At 42.9% G+C, this 21,610-nt stretch overlaps 1 protein-coding gene across 1 annotated transcript in view; it reads right to left on the reverse strand.

The window, feature by feature from the left end:
* The window catches only part of LOC142276144 (uncharacterized), a 165,015-nt gene that overhangs the window by 103,972 nt on the left and 39,433 nt on the right, over positions 1 to 21,610 (reverse strand). Inside the window, 2 exon segments of the mRNA XM_075332600.1 lie at positions 19,215 to 19,252; positions 19,975 to 20,079. Of these exon segments, the coding sequence (XP_075188715.1) occupies positions 19,215 to 19,252; positions 19,975 to 20,079 (143 nt within the window).

Consider the following 21,610-nt stretch of genomic DNA (forward strand, 5'->3'; position numbering starts at 1 on the left):
AGCAGGATGGGGCATATACCAGGATGGGGTACCTTAGCAGAGAATTTGGGGACATTACCCCCATAATAGTGTCAGCAGCAGATCCTCGCCCCATAACAGTGTGTCATGACCACATTTTTTGCTTAAAATTTTTTTTTCCTATTTTCCTCCTCTAAAACCAGGGTGCGTCTTATGGTTCGGTGCGTCTTATAGTCCGAAAAATTCGGTAAATGATGTGCATATAAAATATTTGTGGCACAGCTACAAATAAAATAAGTGAACATAAAAGCCCCGGCCGGCGGCTGATGTCTGGAATACACAGTATGATATTACTTATATTTCAATGGTCTCAGGAAATAATCCTTGAATAAAAATATATTAACCCTTTCACCCCCGGGCGGTTTTCCGGGGGTCTTTTTTCCTCTCTTCCGAGAGCCGTAACTTTTTTATTTTTCCATCACTCTTATGAGGGCTTATTTTTTGCGGGACGAGTTGTACTTTTAAATAAAACCATAAGTTTTACCATGTAATGTACTGTAAAACAGCAAAAAAAATTTCAAGTGTGGAAAAACTGCAAAAAAAGTGCGATCACACAATAGTTTTTGGGATATTTTATTCACCATGTTCACTATATGGTAAAACTGATGTGTCGCTGTGATGCCTGAGATCGGTGCAACTTTGTAGACACCAAACATATATAGGGTGACTTGTATCTAAGGGGTTAAAAAAATTCACAACTCTGTGTAAAAAAAGTGGTGCACGTTTGCGCCATTTTCTGAAACCCGTAGAGTTCTCATTTTTCTGGATCTATGGCTCAGTGACTGCTTATTTTTTTCCTTCTTGAGCTGATATTTTTAACGGTACCATTTTTTTGCACAGATGCTACGTTTTGAACGCCTGTTATTGCATTTTGCGCAAAATTAGCGGCGACCAAAAAAACGTAATTTTGCCGTTTGGAATTTTCTTGCCGTTACGCCGTTTACTGATCAGATTACATGATTTTATATTTTGATAGATCGGGCCTTTCTGAATGCGGTCATACCAAATATGTGTATGTTTTTTTTTTTTTACCCATTAATTTTCAATGCGGTGAATGGGGGGTGATTTGAACTTTTATTTTGTTTTATTGTTTTAAATTTTTTAAACCTTTTTTTTTTCATTTTACTAGTCTCCCTAGGGGACTATAACGATCCGCAATCTGATCGCTCTACCATATCTGCATATCACAGCTCCACAGCTGAGATCTGCAGAAAAGGAGCTCTCCTGTTACACACCGCAGTCTGCCGGGTGTAAGAGGGAGTGACTCCTAATAGCTACAGGTGGCATCACATGACCCTGTGCTACCATGGCAACCACCGTAATTCACGTGATCATGTCTCGTGTAGAGATGAGCGAACCGGTCCCGGTTCGGCTCGAGGTCGGCTCGCCGAACGGGGGTCCCGTTCGAGTTCGGTTCGTCGAACGTTCGACGAACCGAACTCGAACGTATAGGCTAGAATGGGAGGCAATCACAAACACATAAAAATGCATGATAAATGTACACAAACAGTTAATGAACATTGCCATAACACTTACCGGTCCTCGCGATCCCTTCTGCACTCCGTCTCCTGCCGCTATTCCATCCGATGATCGCTGAATCCTCCCGTGACCGGCACTGCCAGCAGAGATGCAGGACCTGTCGTGACGTCAGAATAGCCATGTGACCAGTCACGTGGCTATTATCTCATTGGCTACAGACTGGTCACATGACTATGACACGTCATGTAGGACCTGCGAGTGCATCTCTCCGGTACACGGTGCACATATGTGTATCGCCGTGTACCGGCGACATGCTCTAGCACACGGTCGACTCCCCGTTCCATTAGGGACCGGCTGTCACAGCCGGTCATTAACGGAGATCACCGTTGCCATAGCAACGCAGTTAGCGGTGATGTCACCGCTAACCGCGGCTCCGAGAGCACCGTTGCTATGGTAACGCGTCTGTCAGCGTTACCGCTGTTACCGCTGACAGCCAGCACTGATCACTCACGGAGTGAAGGCTGCACGATTGTAGTGAGCATTGTAGTGAGGATGGAGGTTCCCCAGCCCCAAGTGATGAGCTGGTGAACCTTATCCTCACTACAATCGTCACTACTACTACACTAGTGAGGATTGTAGTGAGCATTGTAGTGAGGATGGAGGTTCCCCAGCCCCAAGTGATGAGCTGGTGAATCTCATCCTCACTACAATCGTCACTACTACTACACTAGAAAGAAAGAAGACAGAAGAGCAGGATCGTGGAGGGCTGACAGGGGGTAATAAAGATGGAGTCTCTAATGTGTCTGTGTATTTATTTCTATTAAAGTATTTTTTCTCTGTGTGGTGTTTTTTTTAACCCTTTATTGGAGATTCTTAATGGCTGGGTCAAACGTGCCTGACATTAAGAATCTCTGGCTTAATACTGGCTAGTAAAACAAAGCCAGTATTAACTCATGATTACCCAACAAGCCACCCGGCTCCAGGGCTGTTGGAAGAGTTGGATACAGCGCCAGATGATGGCGCTTCTATGAGAGCGCCATTTTCTGGGGCGGCTGCGGACTGAAATCCGCAGTAGAGGGGCCCAGAAACCTCGGGCTAACCTGTGCTGCGGATTCCAATCCCCAGCTGCCTAGTTGTACCCGGCTGGACACAAAAATGGGGCGAAGCCCACGTCATTTGTTTTTTAATTATTTCATGAAATAAGTGAAATAATTAAAAAAAAACGGGCTTCCCTATATTTTTGGTTCCCAGCCGGGTACAAATAGGCAACTGGGGGTTGGAGGCAGCCCGTGGCTGCCTGCTGTACCTGGCTAGCATACAAAAATATGGCGAAGCTCACGTCCTTTTTTTTGTAGTTTTTTGGCAAAAAAAATAAAAAATGCTTCCCTGGATTTTCCATTGCCAGTGAAGGTAACACCAAGCAGTGGGGGTTAGCCGCCAGTAGCTGCTTGGATTACCCTTAGCTAGCAATACAAAAAATGCAGCGGGAGCCCATATATATTTTTTTTAATTATTTATTTAAATAACTAAAAATAAAATGGGCTTCCCTGTATTTTGATTGCTAGACATCACAGTGCTGTAAAAATAAATCTTTAAAAAAATGACGTAGCGCTCCGCGGTATTTTTGATTCTCAGCGCAGATAAAGCAGACAGCTATGGGTTGCCACCCCCATCTGCCTGCCGTTACCTTGGTTGGCAATCAAAATACAGGGAAGCCCATTAATTTTTTCTATTTAAAAAATGGTTAAAAAAAAAAATGACGTTGGGTCCCCCCATTTTTGATAGCCAGCTAGGGTAAAGCAGACGGCTGTAGCCTGAAAACCACAGCTGGCAGCTTTACCGTGGTTGGGGATCCAATGTGGAGGTCCCCTCAGGCTCTTTTTTATAATTATTTTATAAATATTAATAATTACACAAAAAAAGTAGGGTCCCCCCCAAATTGGATCACCAGCCAAGGTAAAGCGGACAGCTGTGGTCTGGTATTCTCAGGGTGGGAAGGTCCATAGTTATTGGGCCTTCACAGCCTAAAAATAGCAGGCCGCAGGCACCCCAGACGTGGCGCATCCACTAGATGCGCCAATCCTGGCGCTTCACCCCAGCTCATCCCGTGCCCTGGTGCAGTGGCAAACGGGGTAATAAATCGGGTTGATACTAGCTGTAAAGTCACCTGAGATCAAGCCCAGCAGTTTGTGATGTCATGGCATCTATTAGATACCCAACATCATAAACTGTCAGTACTAACAAAAAAAAAAAAAAATCGACAAAAGAAATTTATTTGAAAAAACAGTCCCCAAAACATTTCCTCTTTCACCAATTTATTGTAAGAAAAAAATAAAGGGGTCCCACGACGACTCTGGACCGTTTAGAATATGGGGGGGAGACACTCAGGGAACGTATCCCCCATTTTCTAGGAGTGCGGACCCTTCATGTGAGGAGTGTGGGTGCAATGAATCTGCACTCACTCTCCCCGGGTCCACAGCAGCAGAGTCCATGTCGTAATGGTTGCTACCAAAGCTGCAATGCCCTGCTCATGAGGTAAGGGCATGCCTAATCAGGAGAACTACTGTAGAGGAAGCTCTGCTCACTGGTATATAGGTGCTCAGAGGTAATAATAGATAAAATTAGTGAGTAACCTCGGCACTCTAAATCTCCCAGACTAAGTCAGTAAGTCACAACGGATAGTAATGCAAAATCACTCTTTATTGGTCCGTATTAAGAAAATTTTTTTTTTCATAAGCATATATGTTTTTGTCCAAAACAAGTTACAAATGACGTTTCAGCCTGAGCCTTCGTCAGATTGGACTTATCTGCATGTAATCATGAAAAATGACAATAATCAGTATCACATAAGAGTGAGAGAACAATAACATAAACTCGAACAATGTAGAGGTACAATTGGGATGCAGCAAAAAAATTGCAACACAGCAAGAAATGAAACACATGATACAAATGTCATAATACAGTACAAGGACAATATAGTAATGACAAATATGGGGTCAGAGTAGACTTAGACAGCTCTGGTACGAAAGAGATGTCAATCATAAAGTAACATGTGCAGTAGGTGTAGAGCTACAGTATGCATGGCAGAGCTAATGGGTAGACCGACCATAGAAAAAGAACGGAGAAAAAGTGGAGAAAAAAATGGAGAAAAAGTGGAGAAAAAGTGGAGAAAAAAATGGAGAAAAAGTGGAGAAAAAGTGGAGAAAAAGTGGAGAATAAGTGGAGAAAAAAATGGAGAAAAAGTGGAGAAAAAGTGGAGAAAAAGTGGAGAATAAGTGGAGAAAAAGTGGAGAATAAGTGGAGAAAAAGTGGAGAAAAAGTGGAGAAAAAGTGGAGAATAAGTGGAGAATAAGTGGAGAAAAAAATGGAGAAAAAGTGGAGAATAAGTGGAGAAAAAGTGGAGAAAAAGTGGAGAATAAGTGGAGAATAAGTGGAGAAAAAAATGGAGAAAAAATGGAGAAAAAGTGGAGAAAAAAGTGGAGAAAAAATGGAGAAAAAGTGGAGAAAACGTGGAGAAAAAGTGGAGAATAAGTGGAGAATAAGTGGAGAATAAGTGGAGAATAAGTAGAGAAAAAGTGGAGAAAAAGTGGAGAAAAAGTGGAGAAAAAGTGGAAAATAAGTGGAGAAAAAGTGGAGAAAAAGTGGAGAAAAAGTGGAGAATAAGTGGAGAATAAGTGGATAAAAAAATGGAGAAAAAGTGGAGAATAAGTGGAGGAAAAAATGGAGAAAAAATGGAGAAAAAGTGGAGAAAAAGTGGAGAAAAAGTGGAGAAAAAAATGGAGAAAAAGTGGAGAAAAAGTGGAGAAAAAGTGGAGAAAAAAATAGAGAAAAAGTGGAGAAAAAGTGGAGAAAAAGTGGAGAAAAAGTGGAGTAAAAATGGAGAAAAAGTGGAGAAAAAAATGTAGAAAGAGTGGAGAAAAAGTGGAGAAAAAAATGGGGAAAAAGTGGAGAAAAAATGGAGAAAAAGTGGAGAAAAAGTGGAGAAAAAGTGGAGAATAAGTGGAGAAAAAATGGAGAAAAAGTGGAGAAAAAGTGGAGAAAAAGTAGAGAAAAAGTAGAGAAAAAAATGGAGAAAAAAATGGAGAAAAAGTGGAGAAAAAGTGGAGTAAAAATGGAGAAAAAGTGGAGAAAAAATGGAGAAAAAAATGTAGAAAAAGTGGAGAAAAAAAAGGAGAAAAAGTGGAGAAAAAATGGAGAAAAAGTGGAGAAAAAGTGGAGAAAAAGTAGAGAAAAAAATGGAGAAAAAGTGGAGAAAAAGTGGAGTAAAAATGGAGAAAAAGTGGAGAAAAAATGGAGAAAAAAATGGATAAAAAGTGGAGAAAAAGTGGAGAAAAAGTGGAGAAAAAATGGATAAAAAGTGGAGAAAAAGTGGGGAATAAGTGGAGAAAAAGTGGAGAAAAAAAATGGAGAAAAAGTGGAGAAAAAAATGGAGAAAAAGTGGAGAAAAAGTGGAGAAAAAGTGGAGAAAATGTGGAGAAAAAAATGGAGAAAAAGTGGAGAAAAAGTGGAGAAAAAATGGAGAAAAAGTGGAGAAAAAGTGGAGAAAAAGTAGAGAAAAAAATGGAGAAAAAGTGGAGAAAAAGTGGAGTAAAAATGGAGAAAAAGTGGAGAAAAAATTGAGAAAAAAATGGATAAAAAGTGGAGAAAAAGTGGAGAAAAAGTGGAGAAAAAATGGATAAAAAGTGGAGAAAAAGTGAAGAAAAAGTGGAGAAAAAATGGAGAAAAAATGGAGAAAAAAAATGTAGAAAAAGTGGAGAAAAAAATGGAGAAAAAGTGGAGAAAAAGTGGAGCACCCTTTGGTGCCTTTCATGTGGCACTAAGGGGTGCTTAGCTTTGTATTTAGCCAAAAAAAATGAAAAAAAAAATGACGTAGGGTTCCCCCTAGTTTTGTAGCCAGCTAGGGTAAAGCAGACGACTGCAGCCTGCAGACCACAACTGGCAACCTCACCTTGGCTGGTAATCCAAAACTGAGGGCACCCCACGCTGTTATTTTAAATTAAATAAATAATTAAAAAAAAAAACACGTAAGGGTCCCCCAAAATTGGATCACCAGCCAAGGTAAAGCAGACAGCTGGGGCCTGATATTCTCAGACTAGGGAGGTCCATGGTTATTGGACTCTCCCCAGCCTAAAAATAGCAGGCCGCAGCCGCCCCAGAAGTGGCGCATCCATTAGATGCGCCAATCCTGGTGCTTCGCCCCAGCTCATCCCGCGCCCTGGTGCGGTGGCAAACGGGGTAATATATGGGGTTAATACCAGGTGTGTAATGTCACCTGGCATCAAGCCCTGGGGTTGGTGAGGTCAGGCGTCTATCAGATACCCGACATCACCAACCCAGTCAGTAATAAAAAAAATAGACGACAAACACATTTTTATTTGAAAAAACACTCCGCAAAACATTCCCTCTTTAACCAATTTATTAGAATGAAAAACAAATCCAGGTCTGGTGTAATCCAAGGGGTTGCCATGACGATCCACACTGTCCCAGTCAATGAAGAGCAGGATGTTCCCCATTGGCTGGGAGAGCAATGCAGTGACCTGAGCTAACATCAATGGGTCAGCCCAGGTCACTGCAGGGCATGACAAGTGCTGCTGTCAGCGAGGTACATTACCTGCGCTGATCTCCAGCACTGCTGACAGCCCCTGTCACTAAGTTCAATGACCGCCGCCTTCACAGCCAAGAATCGCGAGAGGCCCGTGACGTCACCGCTAGTCAGTCTCGGGTCGGAAGCGAGAGAAGGTGATGTGACAAGCGGCGACCATGGAGGACAGTGACAGCGCTGAGGTCGGGATGGCGGGACTTCATCACCGCAGGCAGGGCCGGCTCCAGGTTTTTGTGGGCCCCGGGCGGAAGAGTCTCAGTGGGTCCCATACACACGCAGACACACACACATACACAGATACATACACATACATATACATATTTAAAGACAAACTCACAAAAATACATATAAACAGACAAATCTATACAGTCATATACACTGACATACATAGATACACATCATACATGCATACATACAGAGACACACACTGCTATGCTGCATACATACATACAGACACAGACATACTGCTCTGCATGCATACATACATATAGACAGACACACACACACTGCTCTGCTACATACATACATATAGACAGACACACACATACTGCTCTGCTGCATACATACAGACACACACACACACTGCTCTGCTGCATACATACATACAGACAGACACGCATACTGCTCTGCTGCATACATACATACAGACACACACACACACACTGCTCTGCTGCATACATACATACAGACACGCATACTGCTCTGCTGCATACATACATACATACAGACAGACACGCATACTGCTCTTCTGCATACATACATACATACATACATACAGACAGACACGCATACTGCTCTGCATGCATACATACAGACACGCATACTGCTCTGCTGCATACATACATGCATACATACAGACACGCATACTGCTCTGCTGCATACATACATGCATACATACAGACACGCATACTGCTCTGCTGCATACATACATACATATAGACACGCATACTGCTCTGCTGCATATATACATACATACATACAGACACGCATACTGCTCTGCTGCATATATACATACATACATACAGACACGTATACTGCTCTGCTGCATACATACATGCATACATACAGACAGACACGCATATTGCTCTGCTGCATATATATATACAGACAGACACGCATACTACTCTGCTACATATATACATACATACAGACACGTATACTGCTCTGCTGCATACATACATGCATACATACATACAGACACGCATATTGCTCTGCTGCATATATATATACATACATACAGACATGCATACTACTTTGCTACATATATACATACATACATACAGACACGCATACTGCTCTGCTGCATATATACATACATACAGACACGCATACTGCTCTGCTGCATATATACATACATACAGACACGCATACTGCTCTGCTGCATATATACATACATACAGACACGCATACTGCTCTGCTGCATATATACATACATACAGACACGCATACTGCTCTGCTGCATATATACATACATACATACAGACACGCATACTGCTCTGCTGCATATATACATACATACATACAGACACGCATACTGCTCTGCTGCATACATACATACATATAGACACGCATACTGCTCTGCTGCATATATACATACATACATACAGACACGCATACTGCTCTGCTGCATATATACATACATACATACAGACACGTATACTGCTCTGCTGCATACATACATGCATACATACATACAGACACGCATATTGCTCTGCTGCATATATATATACATACATACAGACACGCATACTGCTCTGCTGCATACATACATGCATACATACAGACATGCATACTACTTTGCTACATATATACATACATACATAGACACGCATACTGCTCTGCTGCATATATACATACATACAGACACGCATACTGCTCTGCTGCATATATACATACATACAGACACGCATACTGCTCTGCTGCATATATACATACATACATACAGACACGCATACTGCTCTGCTGCATATAAACATACATACAGACACGCATACTGCTCTGCTGCATATATACATACATACAGACACGCATACTGCTCTGCTGCATATATACATACATACAGACACGCATACTGCTCTGCTGCATATATACATACATACATACAGACACGCATACTGCTCTGCTGCATATATACATACATACATACAGACACGCATACTGCTCTGCTGCATATATACATACATACATACAGACACGCATACTGCTCTGCTGCATACATACATACATATAGACACGCATACTGCTCTGCTGCATATATACATACAGACACGCATACTGCTCTGCTGCATACATACATACATATAGACACGCATACTGCTCTGCTGCATATATACATACATACAGACACGCATACTGCTCTGCTGCATATATACATACATACAGACACGCATACTGCTCTGCTGCATACATACATACATATAGACACGCATACTGCTCTGCTGCATATATACATACATATAGACACGCATACTGCTCTGCTGCATGCATACATACATATAGACATGCATACTGCTCTGCTGCATGCATACATACATATAGACATGCATACTGCTCTGCTGCATGCATACATACATATAGACACGCATACTGCTCTGCTGCATACATACATACATATAGACAGGCATACTGCTCTGCTGCATACATACATACATACATACAGACACGCATACTGCTCTGCTGCATACATACATACATATAGACACGCATACTGCTCTGCTGCATACATACATACATACATACAGACACGCATACTGCTCTGCTGCATACATACATACATATAGACACGCATACTGCTCTGCTGCATATATACATACATACATACAGACACGCATACTGCTCTGCTGCATACATAGATACATATAGACACGCATACTGCTCTGCTGCATGCATACATACAAACACACACCTTGCTCTGCGGGGCCCACACACGCGGCTCCGGGGGTCACACACACGGCTCTGTGGGGCCCACACACGCGGCTCCGGGGGTCACACACACGGCTCTGTGGGGCCCACACACGCACGGGGGGACAGGGAGGAGCGGGGAGGGAGTGATGTCCCACATACTGATCAGGTCACGGTGCAGATGGGGCCCACACAGCGCCGGAGGGAAGCGATGTGCTGGGGGTCGCTGGCTGGCACTGTGACTCCTTCATCTGTGCGACCGAGCAGGACGCCGGGCGGTAGCTCTGCCCACAGATGATGCTCAATGCAGGAGAACACAGTGGCCTTAAAGGGCCGGCAGGCACAGTTTCCAGTGCCAGGGACTGCTGCCCCCGGGCCGACCGCAGGTAAGCCGAGCGGGACCGTCTGTGTGTGTGTGTGTGTGTGTGTGTGTGTATATATGTATGTGTACATGCCGCGGGCAGGAGGGGGCGGAGCGAGCTGAGCGGGAAAGTGTGGGCTTCCTGCACGTAACTAAGATAAACATCGGGTTACTAACCAAAGCGTTTTGCTTGGATACCCGATGTTTATCTTGGTTACCAGCTTGTGGCAGGCTGCCAGCGATGGCTCCTGCACACTCTAGCTGTAAAAAGCCCTGCTTTTTGCTGCTAGAACCGTTCTCGAACGTATCTAGAACTATCGAGCTTTTGCAAAAAGCTCGAGTTCTAGTTCGATCTCGAACAGCCCCCAAAATCACTCGAGCCCCGAACTGGAGAACCTCGAACCACGAACCGCGCTCAACTCTAGTCTCGTGACTTCCAATGGGGGAGGGGTAAGTGATCCTAATTGCGACGCGCATATACATCAGTTGCCAGATTTTGGCAGTGAGATGTAAGGGGTTAATAGTCGCGGGTGGAACGCGATTTCACTGGCGACTAGCAGGCACACATGTCAGCTGTTGAAATCAGCTGATATGTGTGTGGATCGCCGCAGGGATTAACCTCACACGATCCATGACGTACCCAGTACGTCATTTGTTGTGAAGAGTTTAAAAAATCATTTGAATTTTTACAAAAAAACTAACTCAGTGGGTAAAGAAGTTGAACTGTGTCGACCCTTTACTACCGGTGCCCACAACACCGCCAGATAGATAGAGAAGTTGTGGAAATTCTGTCATTTTAATTAAGTTAGCTCTACCCAGATATGATAAACTGAAGATTCTCCATGTAACCAGAGTGGATTCTAAATTGTCGATATACAGTTTGATATTAATATTATATAATCTGGCCAGGAGCCTCGTCACATTCACTCCCAGATATTTTAAAGAGCAGGTAGTCTACTGACAGGGAGAACTCGATGCCCACAATGGCCTAGGGTGCCTCGTAGAATCATTACCTCTGTTTTATCCCAGTTAATAATATAACCCGATAAGTCACCCATTACTTCTACGTCTTGTATAAGTGAACCTAGGACTTGATTAGGGTTGGCTATGATCAGTAAGAGGTCATCTGCGAATGCAGCAATTTTTAACTTCCTAGAGTCAGTCTTGAGTCCCCTAAAGGTAGGGGTTTGCAACAGATAACATAGTAAAGGGTCAATAGAGAGGTTATATAAAGGAGGTGACAACAGGCACCCCTGTTTGACACCTCAGAAGATGTCTATTGGTGGTGTGATATAACTATGTACTGTCACACAGGTGATTGCATTTGTGTGTAGGTATTGAATATATTGTCGGAATTTTGGACCGCATCCTCCCCTACCTAAAACTTCATATAAGAAGGATCATGCTACTTTGGCAAAGGCCTTTTATCGTCCAGACTCACCAGTATTGCAGCCGGTTGCAATGGATCTTGGGTAAGGACAGTAGCCGCGACCGCAAATTGTATGTTTACCACACTGCTTCGCCCTTGGGTAAAACTCGTCTGGGCCTCGCAGAGAAGACCCAGCAGTAGGACCTGTAAGTGGCTTGCCAGAATTTTCGCTAACAGTTTATAATTGTGGTTGAGAAGTGAGATAGGGCGGTAAGACTGAGGCAGTTGTAGGTCTTTATTTGGTTTAGGGATAACTATGGTACGTGAATCAGTGTACCGGTCTATGGGGATCCCTTGGAGGAAAACTACATTTAAAAGATTAGTAAGGATGGATATCAGGTCAGGGGATAAAATCTGATGATATTCAGCGGTATAACCATCAGGGCCTGGAAATCTGCCATTAGACGCGCCTGCTATGGCTTGTCTTACTTTATCCTCTGTTATCCTTCAGTCTAGCATCTCCTGTTGCTCACTAGTCAGGGAAACATCTGTCTTTTTATAGTAATGCTTCAAAGAACCAGCTGCAAACAATGACATATCACCCTGGCTTTAACATATAAATCCCTTAATTCCCAGCTCACCAGAGAAGGAACTTGTGACCATTATCTATTATAAATAAGACTTTGTTTGGTCTTCAATAAATCTTTTGTCTTCTGCCCTATTGCCCAGACAGGAGAAGCCTAGATAAATGAAGTCTGGACAATAACTAACGCTCCCCCTCTTCACACATCAGCAGATACAAAATCATGAGTACAGAGAACTACAATTACTGATAATATCCAGCTATTAATATGAGATTAAAATTCCTATAAAACGACTTATAATGAACACAGACTATTGAAAATTAATATGAGATTAATATTTTCATAACAACCTCATGTTGTGAGCCCTTGACAGAATCCAAGACCATGGTTCCCAATGGTGCAGTTATGAACTCTTTTGGGAGAGTCCCTTTGAGGGGGTCCTGTCACACCCCTGTCCTGGGTCTGGGCTCTTCTCCCTACACCACGGTCTGCTAAACTTTCTTGTGCTCCCCATTGGGCTTTGCCAGTATCCCAGCGTGCTGCATGTGTTTGAGCTTCCTAGGCCTCTATAAAACCTATCAAGACATAAACCTGTGCCTTGGTAGTAATGGCCACGTCTCACTAAGCGACATCGCTGCTGAGTCGCGGGTTTTGTGACGCAATAGCGATCTTGCTAGCGATGTCGCTGTGTGTGACATCCAGCACCGACCTGGCCCCTGCTGTGAGGTCGCCGGTCGTTGCTGAATGTTCTGGATCATTTTTTTGGTCGTTGCTCTCCCGCTGTGAAGCACACATCGCTGTGTTTGACAGCGAGAGAGCAACGATCTGAATGTGCAAGGAGCAGGGAGCCGGCTTCTGCAGATGCTGTTTACCAAGGTAACACATCGGGTAACCAAGCAAAGGCTTTGCTTGGTTACCCGATATTTCCCTTGGTTACCAGCGTCCGCAGCTTCTAGAAGCCGGCTCCCTACTCCCTGCACACGTAGCCAAGGTACACATCGGGTAACTATTAGCAAAGCACTTTGCTTAGTAACCCGATGTGTACTATGGTTACCAAGCACAGCGTCGTTACACGGGTCGCTGGTAGCTGATCTCTGATCGCTGTGGAGATCTGCCTAATTGACAGCTCACCAGCGACCATGTAGCGACGCTCCAGCGATCCCTGTCAGGTCAGATCGCTGGTGGGATCGCTGGAGCGTCGCTAAGTGTGACAGTACCTTAAGACTTTTACTTTGTATGTGCACACTACACCAATTCTCATTATGCAGTGTGATATGTATATGCACCAATACTCGTTATGCAGTGTGATATGTATATACACCAATACTCATTATGCAGTGTGATATGTATATGCACCAATACTCGTTATGCAGTGTGATATGTATATACACCAATACTCATTATGCAGTGTGATATGTATATGCACCAATACTCGTTATGCAGTGTGATATGTATATACACCAATACTCGTTATGAAGTGTGATATGTATATACACCAATACTCATTATGCAGTGTGATATGTATATGCACCAATACTCGTTATGCAGTGTGATATGTATATACACCAATACTCGTTATGAAGTGTGATATGTATATACACCAATACTCGTTATGCAGTGTGTATGTATATACATTAATACTCATTATGCAGTGTGATATGTATACGGTATAAATGTCGCATGTGTTAGACATACTTTGTATTGATTTTGTCATGTACAGTGCCTACAAGTAGTATTCAACCCCCTGCAGATTTAGCCGGTTTGATAAGATGCAAATAAGTTAGAGCCTGCAAACTTCAAACAAGAGAAGGATTTATTAACAGATGCATTAATCTTACAAACCAACAAGTTATGTTGCTCAGTTAAATTTTAATAAATTTTCAACATAAAAGTGTGGGTCAATTATTATTCAACCCCTAGGTTTAATATTTTGTGGAATAACCCTTGTTTGCAATTACAGCTAATAATCGTCTTTTTTAAGACCTGATCAGGCCGGCACAGGTCTCTGGAGTTATCTTGGCCCACTCCTCCATGCAGATCTTCTCCAAGTTATCTAGGTTCTTTGGGTGTCTCATGTGGACTTTAATCTTGAGCTCCTTCCACAAGTTTTCAATTGGGTTAGGGTCAGGAGACTGACTAGGCCACTGCAACACCTTGATTTTTTCCCTCTTGAACCAGGCCTTGGTTTTCTTGGCTGTGTGCTTTGGGTTGTTGTCTTGTTGGAAGATGAAATGTCGACCCATCTTAAGATCCTTGATGGAGGAGCGGAGGTTCTTGGCCAAAATCTCCAGGTAGGCCGTGCTATCCATCTCCCCATGGATGCGGACCAGATGGCCAGGCCCCTTGGCTGAGAAACAGCCCCACAGCATGATGCTGCCACCACCATGCTTGACTGTAGGGATGGTATTCTTCGGGTCGTATGCAGTGCCATCCAGTTTCCAAACATTATGTGTGTGGTTGGCACCAAAGATCTCGATCTTGGTCTCATCAGACCAGAGAACCTTGAACCAGTCTGTCTCAGAGTCCTCCAAGTGATCATGAGCAAACTGTAGACGAGCCTTGACATGACGCTTTGAAAGTAAAGGTACCTTACGGGCTCGTCTGGAACGGAGACCATTGCGGTGGAGTACGTTACTTATGGTATTGACTGAAACCAATGTCCCCACTGCCATGAGATCTTCCCGGAGCTCCTTCCTTGTTGTCCTTGGGTTAGCCTTGACTCTTCGGACAAGCCTGGCCTCGGCACGGGTGGAAACTTTCAAAGGCTGTCCAGGCCGTGGAAGGCTAACAGTAGTTCCATAAGCTTTCCACTTCCGGATGATGCTCCCAACAGTGGAGACAGGTAGGCCCAACTCCTTGGAAAGGGTTTTGTACCCCTTGCCAGCCTTGTGACCCTCCACGATCTTGTCTCTGATGGCCTTGGAATGCTCCTTTGTCTTTCCCATGTTGACCAAGTATGAGTGCTGTTCACAAGTTTGGGGAGGGTCTTAATTAGTCAGAAAAGGTTGGAAAAAGAGATAATTAATCCAAACATGTGAAGCTCATTGTTCTTTGTGCCTGAAATACTTCTTAATACTTTAGGGGAACCAAACAGAATTCTGGTGGATTGAGGGGTTGAATAATAAATGACCCTCTGAATAAACTTTTCACAATTTAAAAAAAAAAAAAAAAAAAAAAAGAAATAACATTCTTTTTTGCTGCAGTGCATTTCACACTTCCAGGCTGATCTACAGTCCAAATGTCACAATGCCAAGTAAATTCCAAATGTGTAAACCTGCTAAATCTGCAGGGGGTTGAATACTACTTGTAGGCACTGTATAATGAGTCTGCTGATATGAGTGTATGTTACGTCCGATATGTTGTACATTAATGTATCATTTCTGCAAATTTAAAGAACTATTGCACACCGTGATGTGAGTCACAGTTTATGACATCCTGGCCAAAACATCAATCTGTTTAACACTATAAGAGATGTCAACAAATTTGCCCGACTTTTAACAGTAAAAAGGCATTTTTTTCTGAAAATAAATCTGATACTGCAGTTGCATCTTGTGGAAAATGTATAGCCAATGACTTTATGGATTTGTAATATAATGGACAATGTGCCCTCCTGAACCTCCGGCATCTTCAGGGTGAGAACCATAATAATCTGTCTGATGATGACATCACAGCTAATTTTGGGAATCCTTCATACTGTCCGTTGGAATCAAGAGTTCCGCTCTTCATTTATTCCAGCAATTAGTTGAAAAAGATCTTAAAGAACTGTCTGATGATACTAACGTACTCCCTTATACAATGCAAATCTATATAAAGATTTATACACAGCTATCAAAGAAATAAAGAATAGAAATGTCACCAGACGATCAGATGCGGCTGGAGTTGTGGTGGTTCTGGACGCCATGTTATATCGGGATCAGGTACAAACTGTGAATAATCATAGAACGTACAGGACAGTCATGGCGAACCTTTTACAGGCCGAGTGCCCAAACTGTAGCCCTAAACCCAATTTTTTTTCAGAAGTGCCAACCAATCCTATCATAATTGGAAAAGAAGAAAGGTATACCAGATACGGGATCACCACAAAATCAAGTTTTATAAGAAAATTACTTTATTGTACAAAAACCTCAAGTCTCCAAACCGGGAGCGTAGCACACACAGAGGATGGTTAAAAACACTTAAAAAAGCCTATGGCATGATACATCTGACACATTGGGAAACATTAATACAAGTATGGATATGTATAAATATACAATACCAATAAATTCTCCTTATGCACAATAAATATTTGAAACACAATTACACATTATATGTGATACATTGGCTTTGTAGTTTGGTTAATATTAAGTAGCACAGTCAGTTTTGGTATACCACAGAAAAGAGGATTATAACACCATTAGTGATATGGCAAGCTACATAGGGTCCCCAAGAAATTATATAAATGGTTGCTATGCTATAGAGAAACACAGTATCAAATCCTGGGGTCCTGAGCAGTATAGCCAGCTGCGTAGTTCTGACTGTGACAACATCAACACATAGTAACCAGTGATCTACTATCACCTGAGACAGACCAGAGCATTATGCCTGCACAAAGCATTAGGATATCCCAGTCTATACTCACTATCTGTAAGATATCAATAAGAAGGAAAAAACCATGTAAGTGGAAGTGGCATAAGGAGAAGGGTTTCCCAATGGAATGACCCCACGCGTATCGCCACCTCTAAGGGTGGCTTCCTCAGGGGAAAGAGAAAAGCTGTGCATTCCTTCCTCATGTGTCATATATAAAGAGAATGTATTAACACTCACCAGTAACGCAGCTGGAGAGTCTTATGTGCTTGCAGCGTTCTGATGGCAGCCGCCATCTTGTTTGAGTCACATGACATGAAAAGTGCAACCCCCAGCTCGTACTGCGCATGCGCCGACCGTCAAAGCGGGCAACGCTTACAAAATCATCATCGCACACCGTTAAGCATGCTAGCTACAGATGCGTTGGGACTAGAGCTTTGTCTTGGACCTTATCTTCTCTGTGAGAGAGGGCCAGAGACTTATTTTGTTTATAAGTATACCCCCCAAAGGTCTAATATTGTGCATTATTCACTTTTGCACTTGTCAAGATGAGTCTTAGTACCCGCTGGAAACTGCACATTATGAGAGGGTTGAGTGACTCTCTGTACCTGCACTTTATAAATTGGTATGATCAATAACGAAACTTTACCTGTGAGATAGGAACAGAGATTTATTCTGTTCATATCTGATTATACCCCTCAAAAGGTTAATAATATTGTGTACCATCTACTCCACGCTTGATGACTGAGTCCTACTGTATGTGCAGAATCTGCTGAAAGCTGCATATATAGAGAAACAATAGTGACCTCCTGCGCTTGCGATGTATGAACCTGCATATGTGTATATATTTGAGGCGCTCCTATATTATAGGCCTATATGTAGTAGCCATAGCGTTATGCGCCGGGTAGGAATGTGATTAGATAGCGCTATAAGCTTTTATGTCCGGCGCATGCGCAGTGTGAGATGGAGGCGGCTCCCTCTTTGTCATGTGATGTAAATCGGATTGCTGGCGCTGCATAAGTCTGCACAGATAATAAGGATTATATTCAAGCGCCACCATATTATACATCTGCAGCTAGCATGCTTAACGGTGTGCGATGATGATTTTGTGAGCGCTGCCCGCCTTGACGGTCGGCGCATGCGCAGTACGAGCTGGGGGTTGCACTTTTCATGTCATGTGACTCAAACAAGATGGCGGCTGCCATCAGAACGCTGCAAGCACATAAGACTCTCCAGCTGCGTTACTGGTGAGTGTTAATACATTCTCTTTATATATGACACATGAGGAAGGAATGCACAGCTTTTCTCTTTCCCCTGAGGAAGCCACCCTTAGAGGTGGCGATACGCGTGGGGTCATTCCATTGGGAAACCCTTCTCCTTATGCCACTTCCACTTACATGGTTTTTTCCATCTTATTGATATCTTACAGATAGTGAGTATAGACTGGGATATCCTAATGCTTTGTGCAGGCATAATGCTCTGGTCTGTCTCAGGTGATAGTAGATCACTGGTTACTATGTGTTGATGTTGTCACAGTCAGAACTACGCAGCTGGCTATACTGCTCAGGACCCCAGGATTTGATACTGTGTTTCTCTATAGCATAGCAACCATTTATATAATTTCTTGGGGACCCTATGTAGCTTGCCATATCACTAATGGTGTTATAATCCTCTTTTCTGTGGTATACCAAAACTGACTGTGCTACTTAATATTAACCAAACTACAAAGCCAATGTATCACATATAATGTGTAATTGTGTTTCAAATATTTATTGTGCATAAGGAGAATTTATTGGTATTGTATATTTATACATATCCATACTTGTATTAATGTTTCCCAATGTGTCAGATGTATCATGCCATAGGCTTTTTAAAGTGTTTTTAACCATCCTCTGTGTGTGCTACGCTCCCGGTTTGGAGACTTGTGGTTTTTGTACAATAAAGTAATTTTCTTATAAAACTTGATTTTGTGGTGATCCCGTATCTGGTATACCTTTCTTCTTTTCCAATTGGCATAGCTTCTTGTATACCTGGAGATCCCACGGGTTGGTGCCCTTCCTCCTTTTGTGTTTATCCTTCTTTGGGTGCAATATTGGCACCGTTTCTGGAAGGAGGCACACCCTTTTCCTTTATTGGTTAAACCTATTTTTGTGTGGATAAGTTACTAGAATTTACATTGTGATACAGTAAACCATATGGATCTAGCAGCTAGAGAAGCAGCCTGGTCTTGTCAATCTTCAGATATTTTTGGTGCCGCCCCTAATTCTGGAGCCACTGGTGGAATAGGCAGTCCGCAGGATGAGAACCAACAACTTATGCAAAATTTAATTTACTTACACAAGAGAGTAGTAAAGGTTTGGTGGAATATTAGAACCCTAGAGGAATACAAAAAACTTAAAATTACACCAAGAGGTCTGAGAGTACAGATATTCCCTGCTTGGGAGACCGATACGCAGTTTAGAATTACATGGGAGCAGGGACTACAGGCATGCTCAGCTATACTTCTGGATATGCTAATTGAGCATGATCGCTCCTTGCTTACCCAATTGAAAGAAGAGATTAACAACAAAGAGCATATACTAAAACAGCAAGACGCACAAACAGTGGTAGTCCCGTTTCAGAATAAACTAAAAAATATTCTTGATAGTTACGAGAAAGATATGATTAAGGGCAAAAAGAGTAAATTCCAACGAGACAGAAGCGATTACGCTGAGAACAGGGCCTATAAGTGGTTGCATAAGGGCAATAGGCGTAGACCAGCTAATCGAGAACCTAATAGTTTTCCGGCGGCCTCTGAACCCTCCTCTAGTGAATTTTTATCCACCGATACGAGCGATCCAGAAAGCGTACCAGGAGGGGCCGTCGGAAACCAAAACACCAAGAGAAAGAACAGGAGAGCCCAACCATGGCGGTCACCCTTGCAGAGGCAAACAAGGAGCCGGAGGCAGAATTGGTAACAGGTAATATGAATGACTTACAAATAGTGAATCTTTCTGGATACCAATTGTCTGAAGTAGAAACCAATCTACTCACCAGGGGACTATCCTTTGCGCCCATGAGTAGATTGGATAAATTCACTGTAACCAAGGACATTTACCTCTTCTGCAGACAACTTACTTTTAAATATCTTTATAGCCGACCTGAGCTCATCGATACATTGGCTCCCGAGGATCGCCAGGTGTTTAACGATCTTTTGGACCTCCTGGAGGAGAACGAGCGACAAATTGGTAAGAAGATTCCCTTTACAGGACGACTTCTGTCCCAAGCCACACCCCCCCAGGCCTCTGTCCGGCTGTTGGCATTTTTTTCAATAAAATGTGTAAAGATATCGAAAAACTCAAACCAGATAATAATAGAGCCAACAATCTAACCATAGGGGAGAGACGAACTTTATCTAAATTGAAAAACAACAAGGAGTTCTTAATAAAAGAAGCCGATAAGGGGGGGAATGTGGTGTTATGGCCAACAGAAATGTATGTCAGGGAGGCGAAGAGACAGCTGTCCAACAGGGAATGCTACACAGTACTACCGTCAGATCCAACGAGTACTTTCAAAAAGAATCTAGATAGATTTCTGTCTGCAGCGCATGACCAAGGTACTATCACCTTGAAGGAGAAAAATTTCTTAACAACAAAAGACCCAGTGACACCAACATTTTATATGCTACCCAAAATCCATAAGGGCCGTCCGGAACCTCCGGGCAGGCCAATAGTATCAGGAATTGGGGGCCTATTTGAGAGGCCTTGCATCTACTTGGATTTTTACCTTCAACCCCTGGCACAATCTTCCCCATCCTATGTGAGGGACTCTACACACCTAATTGACCAACTGGCACATCTGGAGGTTGCACCTGAAGTCCTTTTGGTTACACTTGATGTGGAATCGCTATACACCTCAATCAACCATGAGTTGGGATCAAGGGCAGTCTCTTTTTTTCTGGATAATAGAACAACTGGGAATAGGAGGCACGATTCCTTCATTCTGGACTTACTCTATCTAGTGTTGGATAGGAATTATTTCCTGTTTGATAGGGTGTATTACCGCCAGACGTCCGGGACCGCTATGGGGGCTTGCTGTGCGCCACCCTATGCTAACATCTTCTTAGGGTGGTGGGAGGAGACACAGGTATATACTCTGGAACAATACAAAACCAATGTGGTTCGTTGGTTTAGGTATATCGATGATATTCTGTTTTTTTGGTCAGGAACTCTGGAGCAATGCGAATCCTTTATTGCCACCTTGAATGATAACATCTTTAATATCAGGTTGACTTCTAGCATTGCCACCAAGACAGTCGAGTTTCTTGATCTCCAGATCACTAAGGTAGAGGGCGCTATTCGCACGACCTTATACCGTAAACCAACAGCTACTAACAGCCTGCTACACTATAGCAGCTTTCATCCTACATATGTCAAAAATGGTATTCCCAAAGGACAGTTTATGAGGGTGAAAAGGAACTGTAGTGAAAGTATTGATTTCGAGTCACATGCCCTTGATTTGACCAACAGATTCTGCAAAAAGGGATATCCGAGGAGAGTGGTCTCTGGAGCTCTGCAAACCTGCAAGACTATGGAACGGCGAACTTTACTCCAACCGAAAATACGGAAAAAACAGGCGACAGTGAGTATTATCACGCCCTTTAACAACCAGTGGCAAGATCTCTATGGTCTGCTTCACAACAACTGGGACATCTTGCGGAGTGATAAAAAGCTGATCCCCTTCTTGGGTGAAAA

Source organism: Anomaloglossus baeobatrachus, unplaced genomic scaffold, assembly GCF_048569485.1.
Source record: "Anomaloglossus baeobatrachus isolate aAnoBae1 unplaced genomic scaffold, aAnoBae1.hap1 Scaffold_393, whole genome shotgun sequence".
In the NCBI taxonomy this organism is placed as follows: Eukaryota; Metazoa; Chordata; class Amphibia; order Anura; family Aromobatidae; genus Anomaloglossus; species Anomaloglossus baeobatrachus.